This window comes from Piliocolobus tephrosceles, chromosome 11 (assembly GCF_002776525.5).
Source record: "Piliocolobus tephrosceles isolate RC106 chromosome 11, ASM277652v3, whole genome shotgun sequence".
NCBI classification, from domain to species: domain Eukaryota; kingdom Metazoa; phylum Chordata; class Mammalia; order Primates; family Cercopithecidae; genus Piliocolobus; species Piliocolobus tephrosceles.
Window position 1 is genome coordinate 125,375,257 of NC_045444.1, and position 16,225 is coordinate 125,391,481.

Genomic DNA, 16,225 nt, shown 5'->3' on the forward strand with positions numbered 1-16,225 from the left:
GTAAATTGGAAATCAATAACGAAAAGCATGACTTGGAAAATTCAGACTTTCAGAAATCAAAAAACGCTTCTAAATATTTCATTTTTTCAAAAAAATAAAAGAACCATAAAACAAATTTCAAAATAACTTTCTTGAGAAACAGCAAGACTTTACGAAGTGCTAAGGTAATATGTTTTACAAATTAAATACTACAAATCAGAACTTAACCGAAGCAGCCCCATTTGAACCCCGAGGGCAGCGCCGCACAGAATCCTGACTGCTTCCATCCGAAAGGAAGAAGCGCTAAAAATTCACAAGGGAAATGTTCAACCTGAAAGTTAGAACAAGCATATCCGAATAAACGCAGAGAAAGGAGAACAGCGATAAAAACAGGAATTAATAAAATAGAAAACACACACTCACAGGAGCAGATCCACGAAGGCAGAAGTCGGTCTGTGGGAGAGTAAAACATAGCTGGACTCCCACCGCCTGCAGGGCTGCCCCCACCCCGGGGGGAATGAGAGACACCTGGACGGAGGGGTGGAGCCTGGCTGGGCTCAGGAGCAGGAGAGGGAAGCCAGGAAAGCGGGGGAAGGTAGGCACGCCTGGGAAGGCCCACGCGGGGCTGGGTGCTCAGCAGACTGCTGGAGAACTGAAAGAAGTGCCAGCCCCTTCTTCAGGCGCCTGACTGAACTGCCTTCAATTTCTTCCCCTCACCCGTGGCCACATACCTGCTACCCAAGGGACACCTCCAGTCCTCCCTCACCCGGTCAGACACCTGGCTCTGACGGCCCCTGGAGCCCCTCGTTGGAAACACAGAGGGCCTGAGTTTGGTTCTGCATCACGCGCGACAGTGTGTATGTCTTGCTGTGAGGTCCAGAAATGGAAACCCTCCTTGAAAGATGGGCAGGTTCCTCTGGTAGGGGACGTGGTGTTGGGACGGCGAAAACATGACATTAGGGTCAAATGCGCCGCTGAGAAGGAACACCTTTTCAGCTGGACTGCAACCACCTAACATAGACAAGGGTCGGCGAAGGGCCATGTCCCTCATCCTGGCGGCACAGGCTTTGAGATGCCACTGAGGGCTGCGCAGGCTCTCTGGATACATTTTACAATCCACAGCCTTAAAGCACACAAAGCTGGTAATGAAAGAAAAAAGATAAAAAGCCCTTTAACCACAAATGATGTCATGATGCAAAAATTCATTCCTGGATAATACTTCTGGCCACCAGTGACCCTCCGAATACACACAAACCAAATTCGCAGTGGAAAAAAAAAATCCTTTCTTCCAACCAATCATTGCTTAGAACTGTGGAATCTTCCCCCAGAGACACTCAGTGAGATTTCTCTGCATTCTGTATCAACACAAACCTTAGGGTCACTGCTGGGACTGCCACACAGCTTTCTTTCTCCCTCTAAAGTAGAGAAGCAACCAGTCACCAGCTCCACCCCATCCGGGTTTGGTGTGGTTGTGTGGACGGTTTTAGAAGCACTCAGAGGATATTTCTCAGATGGCATCCCCAATTCTCCACGATGCCCCAACCAATAACCGTCTGCTTTCTTACCACCTGTGTTCCTTGCTACAAGCATAGAGTAAGCTCTTCAGAACTCTGGGTCTACAGCAACAACAACAATGTAAAATGTAACAGGGCAGAACTCTTGTGATCAACGTAAATAACCCAAACACTCTAATGTGCACCCAGGATTGAGAAGCTTTCTATCTTTCTGCCTCAGGTGCCGGGGACAGGGAAAGAACCCGTTGGAAAGTGAGGCTGGCTCGCGGGCGGGGCTGGCAGGGAGCAGTGTCCTCAGCTGCGTGGGGAGGCACAGGTCCCACCCGCCAGCCCCAGGGTGGCATTTCAGAGCCACAGGGACATTTCTGGTAAAAAAATAACGAAGTGAACACCGTCAAGTTGTCCTGCTCCAAGATCCTGCTAAAACAGTGTGTGGACTGTTTAGAAAGACACACCAGCACAACACACATACAGGAGACGAGACAGCAGCCCCAAAATGCTGGAGTCAGAAAGGATCTGGGTGAATAAGGTATCAGAGACAGCAGAGCTGACCCATCAGCCAGGGTGGGCCAAGGGAGGGGCAGACCAGTCTCGGTCACACAGCCCTCCGGGGCACAGGGACTGGTGGCACCAGGACTGGAGGTGAAGGAGAATGAAATATCTGCTTAGGGAATGCAGGACCCCAACCACCACTTACCCCACGTGGCTGGCAGCCCAGGGACTACTCCCCTCTGGAGAGGGAGATGGAACAGTACTGAAAACTGCAACCCAGTGGAAGTTGGCCAGCTACACGTGAGGTGTCCTGGTCTTCCTGCCCCAGGACAGGGGCAGGCAGCATTTGGCCCTCCCAGTGAGGTCACAGGGGTCAAGCAGCCTGCTGGACATGACTGCCAAGCGGAACCGGGCAGCCCCCAGTGGTCAGCACCATGCATGGCCCCTGCAGGTCCCGCCAGCCTCAGTGCCCTCTGCCACAGATGGCAGATAGCCGTGCTCACTTAGGCCAGGAGGACTGTCATCACAGCAGGCAGAGCCTGGACAGACAGACAAACAAGCACCTTGGGGAAATACAGACAGAGAAACAGAGAGAAGGGAAGACAGGCCCTCCAAAGACAGTGGCCAGGAGCAGGAGGCAGCCCTGGAGCTCCAGGACAGGAGGGCATGCCTTGGGTGCTGAGGAACTCAGTCTCCACCCAGTCAAATAAGCAGCCAAGCCTCAGAGGGGCTAACACCATTAAAAGCCAGAAGGGCCCTCTGAAGGCAAACACGACAACTCAGCAGCTCCACAAGAGTCACCGCCCCGTAGATCAGGTCCCGCGGGCTGCAGGTCCAGCCGCTGCCCCTGCAGGGTGGCCCGGGCCCTCTGCTAGGTCTCCCAGCCGCTTCCATCCACCAGGAATCTTCTCAAGACACATTTTCAATGCAATTCAAGCCCTGCTGTTGTTATGCTCCCTAGCATCAGCTGGGCTGGGTTTCACTTGAGACAGTCGCTCCTAGGGACATTGCCACAGAGGGATGGGAAGGTGGAAGGGACGGTGGTTGAGCTACAGGAAGGGCAGAGCCACGAACCTGGGTCCAGGCAGACCGGAGGGCACCAGGAAGCAAGAGTACAAGAGAACACAGACCCCTCTTGTGTGCCGGATGCTGCACCAGACACTTGCCCTCGCTGCCTGCGCCCTGGCCCAGGACCAAGCAGCCCCGGGACGCCGGGTGAGGAGCAGCTTGGAGGCCACGTGGCCGACTGGAGACAGGAAGACTGTGCTGCCCCGATGTCTACCGGCTCCCAGGCCTTAGAGCAACTCAGCTGGGCTCAGGACCTGATCCTTCACTAGCCTCTGTCAATACTGAGCCCGAAGCGGGATGGCAGGAGGGAGCTGTCACTGTGAGTTAGGAGGAAAGTGAATGTGGTGGAAATAGAGGCTCTGTACACCACCTGAAAGGTACTGTTCTTGGCCCCATAGTGTTTCCCGAGAAGCCTGACGTGACTGCTCATAGAAGTTCACAGATCTGAGGGGAAGGAGAGCAGAAATCAGAAGTGACTGTCCCCAGGTGGCAAAAAGCAAACAGCATTGGAGAAAAACAGGACTGGATAGGGATGAGACATTGGGAAGGACTGGAGAAGGAGGCATCGAGATGAACAAGCCCTGAAAAATAACACCTTTTGAAATTCTTAAGAGGTACTATGCCTTCAGCCATCGAAGGGGAATTGGAACTTGAGGATTACTCGACATCACGTCTAGTGAACAAGGTAGCTACCAAGCAGGAGGGCGCAGCTTCTGGTCCAAAACTATTCTCAACTATAAATAACAAGGGCTGGGCACAGTGGCTCACACCTGTAATCCCAGAACTTTGGGAGGCTGAGGTAGGCAGATCACTTGAGGTCAGGAGTTCAAGACCGGCCAATGTGGTGAAACTTCATCTCTACTAAAAATACAAAAACTAGCCGGGCGTGGTGACGCGTGCCTGGACTCCCAGCTATTCAGGAGGCTGAGGCAGAAGAATTTGCTTGAACCCAGGAGGCGGAGGTTGCACTGAGCCGAGATCCTACCACTGCACTCCAGCCTGCACTCCAGTCAATATAGTGAGACTCTATGTCTCAAAAAAAAGGAAAAGAAAAAGAAAAAGAATACATAATGGGGCCAATTCACCTAATTGCCAAAAGTGACTCTTAAAGTGTTTCTAAATTGCTCACATTGTACACGACACATGCATGGCCTCCAGGAATGACGCTATAGCGCAGTCAGCTTTTAAAGCTACGTGGGGGACAGACTCCTGCGTCTGGCCTTTGAGTCATGGCTATTCGTACAGGCCCTCAGGTGAACGTGACAGAGGGTAGCCGACAAACTCTCAACATCGGTTTGAACTAAGAGAATCAAATCATGGGAATTCTTTTCAGATGTTTCAAATGTTGACGAAAAAAGCCCAACTCTGTAAAAGAGTTGAGGTTTATTTTAAGCCAAATATGAGTGACCATGGCCCAGGACGCAGCCTCAGGAAGTCTGTGCCTGAGGCGGTCCCATTACAGGTTGGCTTTATGTGTTTTAGGGAGACAGAAGTTATACAGGCAACACATGTAAGGCATATATTGGTTTGGCCCAGGACATCTTGAAGAAGTAGGGTGAGGGTCTCACAGATCCTAGGCAGACTGAAAGGTTTTCTGACTAAAGAATTGATGTCAGCATAAAAAAATGTTTGAGTTCAGATAAGGGGGGTTCTTGTTACATGAACGAAGCCTCCAGGAAGCAGGATTCAGAGAGAATAGATGGTAAATGTCTCTTATGGGAACTTAAAAGGTGACTTGTAGTTAAATCTCTCCTGGATCAGGAAAAAGAGACCTGGGGATGGAATTCTCTCCAGAGCGCAAATTTCCCCGCAAGAGGCCGTTTTCTGCAGCCACTCAAAATAGGTGGAAGGAATATATCCTGGAGTAAAACACTTTTCCTTCTGGCAGGGCCTGCTCTCTGTCGCCTGCTGCTATCCCCAGAGTCAGAGTGGAACCGGGAATCGTACTGCTGTGTCTGTTTTATCAGTCGTAAGATGGCTGTTTTAATGCTAATGCTGGTCAGCTGGGCCTGAACGCCAAAAGGCGGAGGATCTAAGGAGGCCTCTCCAAACCCCTATTCCCATCATGGCCTGAACTCATGTTTCAAGTTTCTTTGGGATCCCTTGGCCAAGAAGGGGGTCCATTCATTGGGTTGGGGAACTTAGAATTTTATTTTTGGTTTACACAAACAATTTTATTTTGACGTCTTTACATTCTACACTTCATTTTACCTCCAAAAATTAAAACCAAGCAAGCAAAAGAAAAAAAAAAAAAAAGCACAGCAGGCAACATGTTCAGCGGTGGACATGACAGTCCTGGCCAATCCTCGACCATGGCTGGCGAGCAGCAGAGTCTGCATGTCGGACAGAGCTGATTCCTCAAATACACTTCCCCTGATCTGAGGAAAACAACCCAGGCAGTCACAGCAGGCGCCACCAGGAGGCCACCACGGGCTCTCTTCATCCTGCCCGGTCCCTCCATCGGGGCCACTCAAGGAACCACCAGAGGTGGCCATGGGTCCTTCACTGGACCCTCTCCAAACCCCAGAAATGCCAACTATGATTAAAAACTCACCAAGGGGCACCACGCAGGAATAGTACAACCAAGGACTTTGTTACCACGGGCTCCATGTATGAAGGCAATTAACAGCTTCCGGTGCCAATAAAGGGAGACTTTCAAAGCTTCCCCTGAGGTCACATGTGCTTGCAGATTTGTACCAGATTCCACTTTCTTCTCACCAAACAAAACAACACAACAACCACCACAAAACACAGCCAGGAGGCAGCGTGAGCTCCAGGCACCGGCCAACCTCAAATACTTCCTGTTCCAAAATGTAAGAGCAGTGTCTGGAAACACGGCCCCTTTGGCAGTGTGGTGGTCAAACACCCCCTTAGATCTGGGAATCCAACGCTGAAGCCAAATGTGAAGTTTGCGTTACTTGGGAGAGTTTCTCTACAGTTTCTAGTTAACCCCCTTTAAGGTTCCAGAATTTTCTTTTTAAAATGGTACTTTTGAAATACAACGTGAAAAAGAGCCTCCCTAACTCTGACAGATACACGTTTCCCAGGACACAGGTACAGAGGGTGATGTAAGCACCAGCCTGTGCCTCGGGAAACTGGAAATGCTTCTCTTTCGTCCAGCATTCCTGTCTTATCATCCGCCTCTACTTCCCCTTCTGGCCGACGGAGGGGCGTGGCATTTTCTGAGGCTGTCTTTCTCCCCAGTAGCACGGCCCTCAGGGCAGACATGTATCCTGCCCTACAATGTATATGCTGAGCGACCCTGGGACAGCGGCCACGGGATCCGAGGCTCTGGCTTTCCTTCTGTAGCAGCAGGAGAGGGTACAGGAGCCGGGGCACTGGGTCCCAGTGGAGAGCAGCGCCATGAGGGCCATAAGCCCTCAGCATGCCGTCTGGGTAACAGGAAGTCCTTCATCCACACTTCCTGTTGTTGGGACCTTTTTTTGTTTGCCTCCAGTTTGCTCCTGGATGCCTGAGGTAGGTTCCTCCCCGAAGCACCCCTCTCCTCCATCGAGGCTGCTGAGCAGCTGCAACGCCTGGCTGGGAGCCAGCTCAACCTCCAGCCCTGGAACCCAACACCCACCACTTTAGTGCAAGTGACTTTTTTCCTACAATAAACACGCATTGCTTTTATAATCAGGAAGGTGGGGGGGGGGGGGGTTAATTACAATGATTCTGAAAGGAATGACTGAGTAGTAACAGTTTTCAAGTTCTCCATAATTCAGCCCTTGGGCAAAGCTGGGTTTGTAATCCTGTATGACATTCTGCTGGTCTCTCCTGGTTGACTAATTCCATACCTTCTCCTCTGTCCTCAAACTGCAACATCTCCCCAGCCTAACTCTGAGTCAATGACTCTGCTTGCTCTCTCCATGGGAAAACACAAAGCTCTGGCAGAGAACCAGGGGTCACGAGCTCCCGCCCCCACCCGACCCTGCCACCATGTCTCCACCTGGGATCTGCCTCTGTGTCAAGTCTCCTCCAAGGGTGGCCCTTCCCCTCACCAAACGGACAACAACTGTCAGGAAGGGGGAAGAGCAAAGCCATGGCCACAACTGTGACAGTCCACTTACTTAAAATGCAAAGAAACAGGAGGCAAAGGTGGAATAATACTAACAACATGTCTGTTACATCTGAGAGGCAGGCAAATGGTTATGTGTTTTCTTTTATGATAGAGCTACTTTACAATTAAAAATTTTAAAACATTTTAAAAAAGAAAGAGCAAAGTCTACAGATAAAAAGTTATGAGGGAAGTTGAAGAAATCAAAGCTGATCTAAGACAAACGGCATTTTGGCTTTTTCTTCCTCCAATACAGGTGACAATATCCCAGACCCAAAAACCAAAATCCAAAATGCCTCCAAATCCAAAACCTTTTCTCGGTGACACTCAAAGGCAATGCTCACTGGAGCATTTCTGATTTTGAATTTTTAGACTTAGGATGCTCAACCAGTAAGTATAATGCAAATATTCCAAAATCCAAAAAACAAAAAACAAAAAACCCCAAATCCAAGACACTTCCAAGTTTTTCAGTATTGTTTCAGCATTGTTTCCAATGCTTCCAAGCATTTCAGATAAGAGATACTCAACTGGTATAGACTTTCCCAAAGCACGTGACACACTCACCTGACGTTTCTGAAATCTCAAGCTGGCACACGAACACATGGTATGAATATGCTTTTCTGTTTGAAGTGGGGATTTACGAGGACTAAGTGTATTGAGAAAGAACCATCATCAGAAAAAGACTGCGTTGGGCATAACAGCATCCACACGAGGGAATGGTCAGGACACGGGACAGATCAGCAGTGGGGAGAGCTGCCGGGCAGCCTTCCCGCTCCGAGTACACGCTCATCTGTTCAAAGGGAACGAGCTCTCACGGCGAATGCCGGCGTCATTCTTGATATGTGTGTGTGTGTGTGTGTGTGTATCAGTCTGTTTCCACACCGTCAAATGTCAAAATGTCAAAAGAATAGTTCAGATTAAATTCAATCATTAGGAAATGTATAACAGCAATTGGGGATTGACATAAAAATATACCTAAAAATGTTTACACTCCCATATCATAAAAATGTGGCTTTAAAGACATTTTCTTATCAATTTTCAAGTTCTCACCTAACCTGAGATGAGTATTTCTTTCTAGTATTTTTCAGTGGGTTGAAATGACCAAAACACAGTTTGAAAGAACACGCTTCACATGAGAGGCTTCTAAGGCACAGGCCACCGTGCAGGCTCAGTGACGGAGGTCACACAGGACTGCTGCACACGCATGCATCCTTTCTCTGCCCACTGTTCCTGGGCATCACTGCTACGTTATTTAAAATTACTCTGCAAACACTCCCACCATGCCCACCAACCCGTGCACGAATATGCAATAAATGCCAGGAGACGCGGCACTCTCTTTGACTCAGACCAATGGGAACCTGGTTGCGAGGGAGGTAAATGGCCAGCGTCAGTTTCACGGGGCAGCCTTCCCAACATGCCACCTCTCTCAAGTCCAGCAGTTCCCCCTAAAGGAAGAGAATGAGGGCGACAGGCTGCAGGAGAGGTCCAGGCCTTGAACAGGGATGTGAAGGCTACATCACACACATTCCTCAGTACTAGTCAACGGGACACAGAGATGACATTTATTGAGGAACTACTAAAAAGATGACACATGTTTCATCTTTATGAGAACTCTGTAGAGAGTCATTGTCATCCCCGGCTAAGAAATGAGAAAACAAAACTGAGCTATTCAGCAACTCGCCTAAGCTCCCACGCAAACGGGCCGCAGAGGCGGGCCCCAGGTGCCCTCTGTGGGAGGCTGAAGCCCCGGCCTGTCCTCACACCAGGCTGGGATCCCACAGCAGGTCTCAACAGGCAATGTGCGCTTCCCAAGCCAGAAAATTAATTTGAAGTCCACTGTTTTTGGTTCACTTGGAAACTATGCATGTTTACCACCTTTTCCCAGCCCATCAAGCTATCAGAAAATCCTCTTAACCTCATGCCACGCCTGGTTAAGCACAAGCAAGTTGTCTCAAAAATGCCCCAGCCACAGGATTCAGTGTTTACATGAAAACAATACTGGTAAAGTGAACCTGAGAGAAAGTGAAAGCCAGCAATGTTGACATAAGCCAAAAGTTTAAAATTGTGCATCTTCATCTGGTATTTAAAACTCCCTACCGCTCCGCCAGGCTCCAGTGTGAGGGGGTAAAAAATAAGCTGCTCGATCAGTAACAATGTAGAGTAAAATCAAGGTGTAAAAAACAGAAAAGAGTGCCCCGAGGACCCCCCCAAGAGGCCAGGGCACCGCACCCCACAGACACTGAGGGCCTTCCCGGAGCAGGGCCAAGACACCTCCAGAACTCCGGGTTTGGAAAATGACAGAAAACCTGGCCGACCTGGGAGAACTGCAAGGCAAAGAAGGAAATGTCTTCTTGGAAATGTTCGGCCTGGCTTCAAGCTGGCTTCAACTTCCTTTCAGGGGTGATGAGTGGGTCTAACTGGGGCACCAGAGGGCACAAGTGGCAGCAAAGGCTGACTGTCAAGAAAGGCGCAGCTGAGCCAAGACCAGAGACCCAGGCCTTAGGACGCAGATCCTGCAAAGCCCGGCCACGCTGCCCTGCAGGACGCACGTGGAACGGAACGCTGGTTCCCTCAGGCCCACGCCTTCAAGAAGTTCGGGTTTTATTCTCGGAGAGGCCGCATGCCTGGGAAGAATGGTAACCTCACAAGGAGTTTAAACCCTGGAGGATTCTACATGGAAACAGGGATCTTACAGACAAAGAAAAGCGGGAAAAGTCTGTTTCCATGGCCTACAGACTTGGAGTATTTTAAAATGTTACCTACGAGGTCAGGCGCAGTGGCTCACACCTGTAACTCCAGCACTTTGGGAGGCCGAGGCAGGCAGATCACTTGAGGTCAGGAGTTCAAGACCAGCCTCACCAACATGGTGAAACCCCGTCTCTACTAAAAATACAAAATTAGCCAGGTGTGGTGGCACATGCCTGTAATCCCAGCTACTTGGGAGACTGAGGCAGGAGAATCGCTTGAACCCGGGAGGTGAAGGCTGCAGTCAGCCGAGATTACGCCGGGGCGACAGAGTGAGACTCCATCTCCAAATAAACAAATCCATAAATAAATAAATAAACATTACCTATGGAATGAAATATTTCTGATCACTACCGATACTTTTTTTGTTAAAGAGCTGAGAGGTGCTTGGAAGACAGAGGATGCCACCAACTCATTTAACCAACAAAAGCTGGTGGCAATGGACCAGGCGTGGTCTGTCCATGGTCGCATGGCCAGTGGGACCCAGCCCCGCCCACTGCAAGCTCAGAGGTCTTTCCTACAGGTCCTCACGGGGATCAGGGCCAGGGCTTACACCTAGACCAAGCAGTCGGTGCCTTTGGGAAGAACACATCCTTTAGCACCAGAGAGGAAAAAAAAAACAAAAAACAATAAACACAAAAAATCAGCATTTCTCTACCATTCACATGTCATGGAGCCATTTTATTTCCAAAAAGGATGGCCTCGTTTACCATCAGGAAGAGCACCCAAATTCAGTGAGCCTGATAACCCCCACCTCCCCCGTCGCCTTCTCCGCACTCCTCCAGTAAGGCAGAGCCTTTGAACACCTCTGGTTCAGCGCAGGGCCAGCCGGACGGGGCAGGGGTGGGCAGACTTACCCGTGCTGGGCATGTGGTTCACGCGGGCAGGATTCAGCAGCTCCACTGGCTGGTCTCGGCCAGAAAGTCCATCTGGAGAAGAGAGAAGGCACTGGCTTCAGAAACTGCGTGCATTTCAGCCAACATACTTTACGCTGGGAGTCTGCAGGGAGTGACTCCCCAAACAATGAAATGCATGTGTCCTTCCTACTTTTAAAGGGGGACACTTTCAGCTTCGTCATAGATTATTTGTATTTGCCAAAGAAAATCACAGATCCTTTGGAGAATAATCAAAATAGCCTCCTACTGAGATACGGCAAACGCCCGTTTCTGGCCTAAGAGCCCCTGGCTTAGCAATTTGGGTTTACTTCTGTTCAGCAACCACATTATACCCACTCGTGCTGATCAGAAGTCGGCTTTTCTGCAGACCACAAGCATTAAGATAATGAAAAGAGAAGAGCAGCTCTTCTTCCCAGATAGTGACAAATGGTCTGGACACTCACAGAAACACGGCACAGGGAGCACTCCAAACCCGCCGGGTGTGCGGACAGGGAAGGAGGTGAGCTGAGGCCACTCCGGCCTCAAACGGGCATGGAGAACCCTTCACCAGGTGTTCTCAAGGTACAGAGTCCTTTCTTTTAAATCCACTTTTCAACTGTATTCAGGAGCTGTTTCTATCTATTCAGACTCACTGCAAAGATGAGACTGGAACCCACCCACCACCTAAACCTGGCGCAGGCTGGATTTAGACTGCCTGGGATTTTTCTATATTCTCCCAAGCAGAAAGGAAAGAAAACTCTGGCAAGATTTCCAGGAATCACACTTTTCTTTTAAAATTAGCTTCTGACAAGTGGTGTAAAATGCCCTGCAATAATGTGCATATCATTACAGACTTGCACGCAGAGGTCATTTTCCTTACTAAGCGAAGGAGGAGAGCACCAGTTTCGCAGGGCAGCCATGGAACTCTGTGGATACAAGTTTTAAAACAGGACAAAAACGACTAACATAGGGTCAAATGACTGCAAAAAAAAAAAAAAAAAAAAAACCCACTTTTTATCCAACATAGATAATTCCTAGCATCGCCAATCCCTGTGTGTCCTTGGAGATGTTCAGTATCCAAGAACGGAAACGAGGGCCCCAGGAGACTGGAGGGCACACTCTTGAGATCTGAAGCCCATCCTAAGATAGAGCTGGGAAAGTGTGAGGCCAGCATGCACCTGCAGGAGCTCAGCAGTGAGGCTGCTCTTGGGTAATGCAGAGATCAAACGTGGGTGCCAGAAATAAAAATTAAACTTAAAGACAACAACAAAAAACCATGGGTACCTCTCCAACCAACCAGCAGCTCCTCCCAAGTCTCAGCAACTCTTAAGGTTTCAAAACAGAAGTAAGACACTGGGCATATTTGGGGGCAAAACAGTTCTGCTTCCCTGGGTCAAGAGAAAGACTGGCAGGTCATAGTTACACCTTAGAAGCAGCCACCAGACCTAAGGAATCGCCCCAAGTCTTCACACATTCCAGGGCTTTCTCAAAGAACACGGCCGCCTAGGAGATGGCCTGGATGCTGAATTGTAAACATGATGTCATGTCTCACGAGAACCTTCACTGCAACTCAGAAGGAGACCCCAGATAGTAGTGGAAAGTACTTTTCAAGCCTTTTTTTCCTAAAAATAAATAAATGGTCACTGTAGAAAAAAATAAATTCAAAAAGGTGCCTGTACGTATGTGTGTGTGTATATGTATGTGTGTATGTGTGTGTATTTAACCCAAATCCCGCTATAAATACTTTCAGAAACAGCAGAAGGCCCTTTTGAAGATCTCAATGTAGCTGTAGTTTTCCAATGGGAAGGGGTCAAGAGGAGGGTGCTTGGGTGGACCACCCTGGTCAGGGCTCTGCACCAGTTCCTAGGAACCAATGCCTGTCCCCAGAACTGCTTCCCCTGTAGTCGGCCCAATGCCCACCCTTGGCTTCCAGCTCAGCAAACACCCTGGAACCAGAAAGTCTGGAAACCAAGAAGCCCCCTGTGGTGAGCAGCAGCAGTGGGGCCAGAGTCCCAGCTCACATGAAGCTCCTTCTTGAGTTTGGAAGTGAACTGCTTACGCCTGAGCCCAAAAGGCGAATCCCTCCAGCACCAAGTTCATAAATAAGGCCTAATTACAAGTTACTTTTACGACGCTGAGCAGGAAGACACATCAGATCTCAGTGCAACCGATTCGACTTGTAAGTCACCATATGTGGTGTTCCTGTATCCACAGGCATCACTCGTGTGTATCAGATCAAGGTGCAGCTTAGTGGGTCTTGGCTCACCTACATTTCTGGGCACTGGGCTGGTCCGGGTCCCGCCTACCCTTCAAGAAGACACTGATCGTGCGCTTGCACTAGCTGGCACACCAAGGAGAATGGGGTTCGATAACAGCACGTGGATTCCCTGCGGAAACCAGACCTTGAACTTAACATGTCCAGTCCTGTACACTGACGGGTGGGGTGGTTTCTGACACTAGCCAACTGGTACCAACTGGGTGTCCAATGATCCAGTTCCACTCTGACGGTAACTGCCCAGAGCTAGCACACAGGCCACAGCTTAGGGGCTCAGGTCGACAAGGCTGCCCCCATTTCAGACACAAGTCCTGGGCCTCCTGGACTTCTAAAGATCAGCTATAAATCAGGAGTTCCCACAAGCCCCTCTCAGGTTCTGGAATTTGCTAGAAGGGCTCACAAAACTCAGAAAAACACTTCACCATGCTGACGGGTTTATTGTAAAAGATGCAAATAAACAGCAACACGAAGGCAGGGTCTGGAGGGGTGCTGTGTGCAGGAGCCTGTGTCTCTGTACCACTGGGGTCAGCGGGTGTAGCTGAGCATTCTGCCCCTCTCGTCTCTGGGTCCTGATGACCAGCCCCATCCTGAGGCTACCCAGGGGTCCTGCCCTAAGTCACTTCATTAGCATAAACTCAGAAGCCCATAAGAAGCTCCCCCGAATGACGAAAGGCTCGCCTGACACTCAGGAACCTCCAGGATCCTAAGAGCTCCCTGCCGGGAATGAGGACAGAGACCAGAGAGGCTTTTTCTTCCACCACACAGAGATGCTGCTTGTTCTCACTGTGCGCCACTGGGCCTGGCTGGCCTCATAACAACCTGTAAATTCAAACCCCCAACACTGCCACGTTCACATCTTCGTGGAACGACATGGCAATGCTTGAAGGGAAAGCTGTTCTGGTGCGGCACTGGGTTAACAGGAAGCGCCTGCCTCTGGCGGAAAGGGGCAGCCACGTGGAACTATCAGAAAACAGCAGGAGTGTCTCAAGCACACAGGGGCCCCGGAGGAGGCGGCACAGATACGGCTCTCAGTGCCGGACGCTAACCCCACATGTGGAGGCCCCATGAGCCCCAGCCAGCTGGAAAAACGGCTGCAATCTCTTTAAGACAAGATCCCGGCCTGAGCCGTCCTTGGTCGTCCACCTGGACAGCATGACAGATGCTGCGTCCCTCTTATGAAAGGCGGGGGCTCAGGGCAGCAGCCATGATCAAGAAGTCAAACACTAAAGGCAAACGTTTTGCCAGAGGTGGCTGGTGGGACGCGACCCTGGGGGCAGAGCAGTGGCGGTGAGAGTGCACTTTGAAGGCGCAGGGGCCACCAGGCCTGGGAAAGACAGCTTTGGAACAGACCTAAACAAAGCGCGACCAATGGTGCAAAGGACATCCGTCACTAGGGTGAAACAGACAAGCTACGGGACACAGTCAGCTGGAAGGCGGGATGGCATCCGTGAATGTGCACAGAATAGATTCTTAATGCTGTGTTTTTTCAGATGTCATATTCCAGAGTGAGTTAAAATGAAATTAGTGATGAGAGGTGGAATTTCCATATTTATCTGCCTCTGGGCTGAAATTTCTCAGGCTAAGGAGAAAGTGGTGCTAAGAACCTAACATTGACAAGCTGGAAAATAATTAAGATGGGAATCAAAGAACCACTTCCTCATCACACACCTGCGGCAAGCAGGTTCCCTCTATCTGTCTCCGCTTGAGAATCTATTTTTGGAAACCCTGCTGGATGGGGACGATAGTACTGAGTGTCCTCAAACGGCATTTAATCGGCGCTGGGGCTGCAGACCAGATGCACACTGAGAGGGAGGCTGAGGAGCGCGGGTACCTCCGTGTCCTCACCAGCAGGTGATGTTCCCCAGCGCGCTCCACACGCCCACGGTCGACTGCAGTGACCACATCAGTCTTGCAAGGAGTCCCTTTTGTGCTGACTGGACCCATCGCGAACTGAGCATTGTTTGAGACTCAGGGTCCGCCCATGGGAGGAGTAGGGCTAAGACAGACAGGGCTTTTGCTTTTCAGAACCCGCCTCACGTCAGGCAGGTAGGTGTGTCTAACCAGAAACCTGGCCTTCCGGAGCCAAAGGAACCTCACTTTCACCCGGAGGGCCCAGACCCCCGCTTCACACGTGGGGAAATGGCCTCAAGGGTTGTGCAGTTTCCCAGGATCATGGAGTGGGCACCAGCCGGAACCCAGTTCATCTCAACCAAACCAGTGGCTTGTCTGAAGCTGGACCTTGAGCAAACAGGTGCCCACCAAGACCAGTGCCCTCCTCACAATACTACCACACAAGAAAGGAGGTGTCTTGAGCCAATAAAGACAGTATGTGAAAGCCCCACGCACAGGCTCCTGAACTGGGAGGGGAAGGGAGCGGGGAGGAAGTGTGATTTCACCCTTGGGAACTGCCTGGGACCACCTAGTCCTGCCCAGGTGGGGGTGAAAGGGTGTCTCTTGAAGGTTTCACTTGCCTTTTCCAGATGACCAACGGCACTAACCATCTTCTTACACGTTTATTGGCTTTTTTATTGGCTATTTTGGATTCATGTCTTTTTGACCCGTTTTTTCCCCCGGTTGGGTTCTTTTTCTTACTGATTCAGAGGAATTCTTTACAAATTCTGAACATTAGTCCTCTGTCAATTAAATGCTGCAGATGCCTTCTCAAAGGTCCTATTTCTCAATCGTTCAAAGCTTCTGCTTTTATGTCAGGTTCAACAAACTCTTCCCTTCCTGGAGGCTGCAGAGATATTTTAACATATTTTTACCCTGAAACTGTGCACTGTTCCCTTTTATATGTAAGTCTCTCATCTACTGGCACTGATGTTTGTATCTGCTATGGGACAGGGGTTTGGGTTATGGTTTCCTATGAGAACGGCCAAATGTCCCCTCAGTGGTACTAAGAGATCTTATCTTTCACCACGGATCGGCAACATTAGTTCCCTTATAAGCCAAATCTCAATCCTATTGGCCAACTTGTTTATGGTTCTGCCAATAATCATACTGTCTTAACCACCATAACTGTACAATAATTCTTAATATTGGCAAGGCAAAAAACCCTACTTTTTTCTTTCAGATCATCTGGGGCAAAACTGGCCCTTTACTCTGCTACACAAATTTTAAAATTAACTTGTCAAGTTCCACAGAAAGAAAGAAAGACAAGACAAGAAAGAAGGCAAGGGAGGGGAGAGGAGGGCAAGGGAGGGGAGGGGAGGGCAAGGGA

At 49.8% G+C, this 16,225-nt stretch overlaps 1 protein-coding gene across 9 annotated transcripts in view; it reads right to left on the reverse strand.

Moving 5' to 3' along the window:
* Nucleotides 1-16,225, reverse strand: part of HDAC4 (histone deacetylase 4) — a 343,637-nt gene that overhangs the window by 172,888 nt on the left and 154,524 nt on the right. For all 9 annotated transcript variants that reach the window (XM_023228691.3, XM_023228693.2, XM_023228694.2 and 6 more), the window contains one exon: nt 10,713-10,784. In XM_023228691.3, coding sequence (XP_023084459.1) covers nt 10,713-10,784 — 72 coding nt within the window. The remainder of the gene's footprint in view (nt 1-10,712; nt 10,785-16,225) is intronic.